This window comes from Sinocyclocheilus rhinocerous, unplaced genomic scaffold, assembly GCF_001515625.1.
Source record: "Sinocyclocheilus rhinocerous isolate Xijiao unplaced genomic scaffold, SAMN03320098_v1.1 scaffold936, whole genome shotgun sequence".
NCBI lineage: Eukaryota > Metazoa > Chordata > Actinopteri > Cypriniformes > Cyprinidae > Sinocyclocheilus > Sinocyclocheilus rhinocerous.
The window spans coordinates 401,579-410,839 of NW_015662583.1; the positions used below are offsets into that span (position 1 = coordinate 401,579).

A 9,261-nucleotide genomic window follows, 5' to 3' on the forward strand; every position below is an offset into this window, starting at 1 on the left:
GTATCATTCTAAAACATAATAGTTTGAGAAATCTGACACAATTGCAGCTTGCTTGGAAATGATGCACAATGAAAACGTGATATCAAAACAAAAAACGTAGCATAAAATTGACCTTGATTTAACTTTTTCTATTGTATTTCTACTCAGGCTCCTCACTGACACTGTTGTTTCTTTAGTAGGCAAGAACTGGGAACAAGGAAATGATGACTAATTTTTATGATGGCATATTTCAATTGACATAAACGTGCCCATAAATTAAAAAAGCACCCAAAGGTGTAAGAGAACTGACAGATCCCCCGTGCTGAATCTGCGATGTCCAGTCAGTGTCCTGAATGCTGCACTAGTCCTGGTTTGCGTGTAAAGGATAATCCACTGCAGAGTGAGCCAAGGACAGCAGACTTTTCCAGGAGAAGCTTTGTGAGACGGACTTGGCGTGTCTGTTCTGGAGAGCGCTGTCGATGTGTGCCAGGCCATATGGTGCAGGGCCTGAATGAACCAAAACATGCAGATATTTCAATGACTTCATAAAAAATAGGGAAAACATCCCTAGTGTCGAATACATTTAACATGAACTAACATGCATTTCAAAAATGTGTTTTAAAAGAATCTTCAAGTGAAATGAATAACTGTTCATGATAAACCCTCACAATTAAGTGAAGCAAGAACTATAATAGAAATATACTACTATATGTGACCTTTCTCACATAATAAAATCAATATTTCGTGTCCGTTTTTTAAAAATAATTTATTTGGCAAGCAGGCTTATAATACACATTCAAATATAATAAGCTGTACACACTAAATAGATTAATAATATAATATAATATAATATAATATAATAATATTCCTTAATACACTCTGCACTCTTTTTTTTCAAATAAAAACTTTTAAAAATCAATATTTCATATCTATTTATATTTATTTATCTATTTTGCCAAAGTAATGTACAGTATACGCAATGCTACAGTATAAAATATATTATTATAATGTAAATCAGTATGGCTTAAATTGCCTACTAAATACGAATGTAATATTTTTGTGCAGTCTGTTTATTTGAAACAAACTGAAGATAAATGCGCACTATTTGTCGAAGGCCACTGAAGTGTTTTTGCCCCGAGCTCATGGGGGGCAGATGCCACACAAAGGCTCTTTGTTGCGCTCGTCCAATCACACACACTGGAGGACAGATCAGCCCGTGCGCCAATGGCAGCGCTCGGTCCGCGAGAAGAGGGCGGAGCTTGCGTTTGGATGCCGTGCGGTGCTCGATCGCCGGTGCAAACGGACGGACGGACGGACGCTGGGGTGTCGGGCGTGCGGTGCGCCGAGTGACCAAGCCTTCGCTACTTAGGGGTTATTTATGAGCTAGTGCGCGAGCGCTGGGCGGGATCGGCTCAGCATCATCCCTGATGTGAGTACCGCGGGACTCAAGCATGGATACACGGGCCACACCTGTGCGCCAGCTGCGTTACCTGCAGACCTGTTGGAGACCACCGGGCACAGTCGCGCAGATCTGGGCATCCTGCAGCCCGGCGATGGCGTTGTTGTGACCACTGGGTTCGACAGAGACCTTATGGGGCCCCTTGCGCATCAACCCGCCCGCTGGATTATCATAACTGGGTTCTGTTCAGACCGGACCGCACCTCAGCGTGTGTGAGTGTGATTTTGAGACAAAGACCCCTGCGCGTGCCGCTGAAACCGACGCGCTATGGACGCGGTTCAGCTGGACGGGCTCAACCCACCGGCGGAGAACGGCAATGTGTCGCAACCTGAACCGCACAAGCGGCTGTCGCAGGTGGACACGGTGGTTCTGCCGGTCCTCGGGGGGTTCGGGAGGTACCAGCGGCGCCTGGTGGCTCTGACGTGGATCCCGGCGTTCCTCATCTCGTTCAGCCAGTTCTCGGACCACTTTCTGCTCGGCCAGCCGGACAGGAAGTGCGTCCGTCCGGATCAGAACAGGACGAGTTCGGGTCGGGATATTTTCGATCTGATCGCGACCGGGAACGACGCCGCCGCCGGCGCCGAGAGCAGCAACGTTACGGCGTGCGTGTGCTCGGAGTGGCGGTTCGAGCTGCAGTCGGGACTGCAGCAGAATGTGGTCACCAAGGTAAGATGCTCTGATGGATGCCCTTGGAAAGGATTCCCTCCGGCGGATGTAAATCTACCATTTAAAGGAATAGTTCACCTAAAAATGAAAATTCCGTCATCGGTCAGTATGTGTCGTATTTACTCACCCTCGTGTCCTTCCAAACCCGTACGACTTTCTTTTTATCCCTGGAATACAAAACAATAGAGGTTTAGCCGAATGTTCACGCTGCTCTTTTCTGTACAATGGAAGTGAATGGGGACTGGGGCGGTTGAGCTGCCGAAATCGCACAACCAAATAGCCCATTCATGTTTTGGTAAATCGTAATTATGGCATAAAATGTAATAATTCTGACATAAAAATACATAATAGACCAATTTGGAGTAGACGTCACAGTTACGTCACTTGCAGCTGCGGCAGAAAAACACTGGGAACGAGTGGAGGGAAACGGGTAAAATACATGGAATAAGAGAAAAAATTGATTGTTGTGCTTTTGGATGTTAGAATTGGAATGCAAATCATTTTTATAGAATACTGTCGTCAAAGACGCCATTTGAAGCTAAACGCAGACGTTTAAACGGACAGACTATGGATGAAACCCTACTTTTAAAGCATACATTTGATTTAAACAATAGGTCTACATAATATTCACATATGCAGTTCATAGGGGTCATATTGTATTAGCCCTGCAGTTACAGCATGAAATAGCTACTATTTAAACCTATAACATTTTCCTTTTATCTCACAGTTCTGACTTTTTTTTCTCACAAATGCAAGTTTATATCCTAGTTCGAACATTATAACTTAATTTAACTCAACAATTGCAAGTTTGCCAATTCTGAAGGTAGGATTATAAACGTATAAACTGATTTTTCTTATCAGAATTGTGAGATATAATCTCGGAATTGCGAGAAAAATGTCAGAATTTTTAAATATAAACTCAAAATTACCTTTTTTCTTCTTTTATTCCATGGCTTCCGTAGACTGCTACTTTAAAACGATCATATCAGCCACCAGATAGACTCCGCCCACAAAAAACGTTATCACTGTTTGCAAACACCAAATTGGTCTATAGATATAATGTCAAAATTATGACATAAAAATGCAACTTTATGACATACTAAAACTACATACTACTACTACTACTACTACATACTAAGTCATTTATGACAAAAAGTCAATTATGACAAAAGACGTAAACTTTACTATAATTATTGTCATAATTTTGACGTCTAAATTATTTCTTAATTATGACTTTTTATGTCAAAATTATGACTTTTCAGTCTCCTAATTTTGACTTTTTAATATTTCTAATAATTTTAACTTTGTTTTATAATTATGGCATTTTATGCAATCATTTTATCTCATAATTGACATTTTAATCTCATACTCAAGACGGAAATGGGCTTCCATCATTTTATGACATTACTTTTATTTGTTCTTCCTTTCTTTTTTTGTTATTTTGGAGCTCAACAGCATCAGGCCACAAACATATATATGCAAGCGCTTGGCAATACATTGCAAATGAGCAAGCCAATTGAACATTTTTAACATGCATCTTGTGTTTATCTGGAATGACAGACCTCAGTGCTTCCAATGACAGACTGATAAAAGACGGCAGAATTTAAATGTTGTGGGTGAACTAGTCCTTCAATTCCTTTTACGGAGAAATCTATGCAATGCATGGGGAAAATAAAGGATCTAAAATGATTGATGGATGCATACTGCATACTGTGCATGATGTGTTTACTAGGAAACCATCTACTCCTGATGGGAAATCAGATGAAATCACATGGAGGGTTTGATTTCAGCTGAGGCCTTACCAAACATGCACTGAAATTACTGAAGATGCACACTGAATTTGTAAATGTTTAGCATGAAGTCAGCTGATTATTTGATGCACATTGCAGATTTACATATAATTAGCAAGGTTTTACTGAATCGGGTGTTTGATGAAGGAATTGAAAGGTTGCATTGAACACTGATGGTTATGTAAATGAGGTATTTAACCAGCAGTGTCACTGGGTTTGTGAGCATATCACTTCACATACAGTATGCATATCAGACTGATAATTCAGTGTCAGACCCTCCAGACTGGAGCAGATAAGCATTTAAATGCTCACCCCAACAGACAGAGACATAATGCTGAGGCCCGACAACTAATGTCAGCACGCTTCTTCTTAAAGTCTGAAAAAACAGTTTATACAGACTGTCAGATTGCAAAAACAGTCTAAAAAGTCACAGTCTGAGAAACCTCATCCTGGAAACTCCTGTGAGATTTGCATTTGCGCTGCTGAGACTCCAGATAAACATCTATGAACGCCGCATGTGAATCTCACGCAGAATTAGTTCCTATACAGTCTCTTGTCTCATTATTATCTCAGAATTATCACAGGATTGCAGGATATAAACTCAGAATTGCAAGATATAAACTCAGAATTGAGAGATATAAACTCAGAATTGAGAGATATAAACTCAGAATTGAGATATAAACTCAGAATTGCAAGATATAAACTCAGAATTGAGATATAAACTCAGAATTGAGATATAAACTCAGAATTAAAAGATATAAACTCAGAATTGAATAAACTCAGAATTGAGATATAAACTCAGAATTGAGATGTAAACTCAGAATTAAAAGATATAAACTCAGAATTGAGAGATATAAACTCAGAATTGAGATATAAACTCAGGATTGAGATACAAACTCAGAATTGAGATATAAACTCATAATTGAGATATAAACTCAGTATTGAGATATAAACTCAGAATTAAAAGATATAAACTCAGAATTGAAATATAAACTCAGAATTGAGAGATATATAAACTCAGAATTGAGAGATATATAAACTCAGAATTGAGAGATATATAAACTCAGAATTGAGAGATATATAAACTCAGAATTGAGAGATATATAAACTCAGAATTGAGAGATATATAAACTCAGAATTGAGAGATATATAAACTCAGAATTGAGAGATATATAAACTCAGAATTGAGAGATATATAAACTCAGAATTGAGAGATATATAAACTCAGAATTGAGAGATATATAAACTCAGAATTGAGAGATATATAAACTCAGAATTGAGAGATATATAAACTCAGAATTGAGAGATATATAAACTCAGAATTGAGAGATATATAAACTCAGAATTGAGAGATATATAAACTCAGAATTGAGAGATATATAAACTCAGAATTGAGAGATATATAAACTCAGAATTGAGAGATATATAAACTCAGAATTGAGAGATATATAAACTCAGAATTGAGAGATATATAAACTCAGAATTGAGAGATATATAAACTCAGAATTGAGAGATATATAAACTCAGAATTGAGAGATATATAAACTCAGAATTGAGAGATATATAAACTCAGAATTGAGAGATATATAAACTCAGAATTGAGAGATATATAAACTCAGAATTGAGAGATATATAAACTCAGAATTGAGAGATATATAAACTCAGAATTGAGAGATATATAAACTCAGAATTGAGAGATAAACTCAGAATTGAGATACAAACTCAGAATTGAGATATAAACTCAGAATTGAGAGATATAAACTTAGAATTGAGATATATACTCAGAATTGAGATATAAACTCAGAATTGAGATATATAAACTCAGAATTGAGATATAAACTCAGAATTGAAATATAAACTCAGAATTGAGATACAAACTCAGAATTGAGATATATACTCAGAATTGAGAGATATAAACTCAGAATTGAGATATAAACACAGAATTGAGAGATATAAACTCAGAATTGAGAGATATAAATTTAGAATTGAGATATAAACTCAGAATTGAGAGATATAAATTAATTGTGTTTATTTTTTCCCAATTGTGACTTTTCTCAGAATTGCAAGAGAAAAGGCCTGAATTGTGAGATAAAAAGTCACAATTATATATATATTTTTATCCCGTGGCGAAACAAGCCTCCGTGATTTCAGCCCCAACAAGCAAAAGCTTTCCTCCACACTCAGTAGTTTATCTGTGAGTCTGAGATAATGCTGTGCGTTCCAGGACAGAGTTCCTGTTTGGATGTTTTTCTTGGAGTCTTTGGCTGAATAGACGGACGCCTGATGTCCTGATGACCTGCTGTGAGTGTGTGACCTTTCTCACACCGATAGCCTAGTGTCTTAACGGAGTGTGTTAAAGAGCTTCATTCATGCCGCCGGCCGCGCAAACAAATGCTAATGAAGCATTCTGGCCCATCTGAGGATGTGACAACACTGCAGGAGAGAGGATATCTGTTCACTTCTAGCTTTAGTGACGTTTATTGGTCTTTGTGAACTCAACAGTGCAATTTCTAATCAAATGTGTCATTGTAATTGTCACGTTTCAATGCCGCAAACACGGCATTGTGGAGTGAGTCATGCAGGAGTTTTGTTGAATGCATTTTGTATTTTAGGCTCCGTTTCTTTTGTGCTTGTATACTTACAGAGCATGGGTTTTCTCTTTCTTTTTCCACCTGAAAAGAAATTAGAAATGAATTATATTTTGCACTAAGAAAACGAAGCCTATTTGTTGCATTGTGACATTATTTTCATGGTATATGAGAACATTTCACCACGAAAATGTCATTGTTGTAATGATCTAATTCTAATTATTATTATTGTAATTCACTAACTGCTATTACTGTACAATAAAAATACTCTAATACAAGAATTTAAATCAGCATAAAATGTAACAAATACCACCATTATGTATTAATATTTTATCATTTCGATAAATGCATTTATTTTTACACACTGCAGCAATACAAATTCTTTTTTTTAGTTTTTGGTGACAATTAGTGATGAGAACTGTACTTAATTGACATGAAAATCATCACATTATCACAAGATTATCACAAAACAAATTATATTTATATTTTTATTTTGTTTTTAGGGTGCAATAACAGTCTATGTTCTAATTCTCATTATTCTCACAAAATGTTTGTACTGTATTACGATAAAAATACTCTAATACAAGAATTTAAACTAGCATAATTATATATAAAATATAACACATATTACCATCATGTATAAACATTGTATAGTTTTAATAAATGCATTTATTTTCACACATTACAGTAATAAAAATAGATTTTTATGAAGGTAAGAAATGTACTTAATTGACATGAAAATAGTATCTCAAAACAACAACAAAAATCTTTATATTTAAATTTTTTGTACTGTATTACAATAAAAATACTCTAATACAAGTTAATTTAAATCAGCATGAATTAAAAAATAATAAATATTACAATTATGTCCACATATTTTATAATTTCAATAAATCCATTTATTTTTACACACTGCAGTAATAAAAATTAAGTTTTTTTTTTCCCAGGAGAGAATGATATTAAGTGGTGAGAAATGTGCTTAATTGACATGAAAATATTATCACAAAACATCTTTATGAATATATATATATATATACAGTATATATATATAGGGTGAAATATCCCTCTATGTTCTAATTCTCATTATTCTGAATTCTGTTATTTACTAATTGCTTTTACTTTATTACAATTAAAAACTCTAATACACGATTTTAAATCAGCTTAAAATATAAAAGATACTACCATCATGTATAAATATTTTAAAATTCCAATAAATGCATTTTTATTAACCATTACGATTTAGAATTTTTTTTTCATAATCATAATAATAGGGATAAATACCCATAAAAATAATATCACAAAACATGTCTATATATATATATATATATTTTTTTTTTTTATAAATCCATATTTTTCATACTTACTATAGGTTCCACACTAGCAATTGGCCTGCTTTATGGTAATGAACATGTAAAGGTTAAATGCAGGTGTGCTGTATGACTTCTATTTTGATTATTTTGAGAATGACGGTGCTGTACACTAGTCAACATTTGAAGTGGATCGAAAAAGTTCATCACAGTTGTCATCAAAGACAAGAACGCATGTAGGACAACTTTGATGAAAGGTTTGGATCCACTTCAAATGTTGACTAGTGTATAGTGTATTATAGGTGTATATGTGAGCCGTCTCGTGATATTTCTCTATGAGTCTGTTGTGTTTGTGTTGCAGTGGACGCTGGTGTGTGATGGCGAGTGGAAGGTTCACATCGCTAAGTTCTCTCTGCTGGTGGGCTCTATCTTCGGCTACCTGCTGATGGGAGCGATGGCAGACTGGTACGTCAGAGACACGCGAGCGTCTGAGATGTTGCGCTGGTTCTCTGACAGTGTTTTGCGTCTCAGGTTGGGCCGGATCCCCGTGCTGCTGGTGTCTGTGCTGTCTGTGCTGGTGTTCGGTTTGGCCGTGGCCTTCTCTGTGGATATGGCTATGTTCAGCACGCTGCGCTTCTTCGAAGGCTTCTGTCTGGCGGCGATCAGACTCTCGCTTTATGTCCTGAGTGAGTCTGACTCTCTTTCCTCCTCTGTTTTCTTTGAGGTTGTAATGATTGTTGCAGCCTCTTGATTTGATAAAACGTCTGACTGAATGCACACGAGTCCGTCCTGTGATCACATTTCACAGAAAGATGTTTAAACATAGTTTGATTTGACTTACAAACTTTTTCATCCAGTTCAAGTAAACTTGTACAGGTCAGATTTCCCCTGCAAATCAACAAAATCAAAAGAAAGACACATGCAGGAAATTATATGTTGCTTTAAGAAAACTAAGCCTATTTTTAGGAACACCAATATTTTAACATTTTTCCCTGATAATGTTTTCTTAAACTTTCGTTTTAATCTTATTACTGCTGAATATATACATGTATATAGTTTTCCATCAAGCCAGTATTTGTTATACTATGTTTCAATTTTAATAAAAATACTACATAAAATAAAATGCTATTTTTACCATATTTGTCTTCATAAAAATTATAAAAAATGGAATATATATACAGTAGTTTTCCATCAAGCCAGTATTTGTTATAATGCCTATATTTCAATTTTAATAAAAATAAAAATGAAAATATTTTAATAAAAATGCTAATATAATATATATTTTTCAATAATTTATAATAATTTATATTTTTCAAAAAATATGTATTTGTAAATATATTTCTAATAAACATTAAATATATATAATAATATATTTATTTATTTATTTTAATAAAAAATATTTAACACTACACTTAATTCAGTGGCAATAACCATAAAGATGTGTGTGTCTGTGTGTGAGTGTTTGTGTGTGT

The 9,261-nt window shown here is 35.2% G+C and overlaps 1 protein-coding gene across 1 annotated transcript in view; it reads left to right on the top strand.

The window, feature by feature from the left end:
• Positions 1-1,259: 1,259 nt before the first annotated feature.
• Positions 1,260-9,261, top strand: part of LOC107728133 (solute carrier family 22 member 23) — a 20,094-nt gene continuing 12,092 nt past the window's right edge. The window contains exons 1-3 of the mRNA XM_016538219.1: positions 1,260-2,104; positions 8,151-8,254; positions 8,321-8,475. Of these exons, the coding sequence (XP_016393705.1) occupies positions 1,706-2,104; positions 8,151-8,254; positions 8,321-8,475 (658 nt within the window). The 5' untranslated portion in view covers positions 1,260-1,705. The remainder of the gene's footprint in view (positions 2,105-8,150; positions 8,255-8,320; positions 8,476-9,261) is intronic.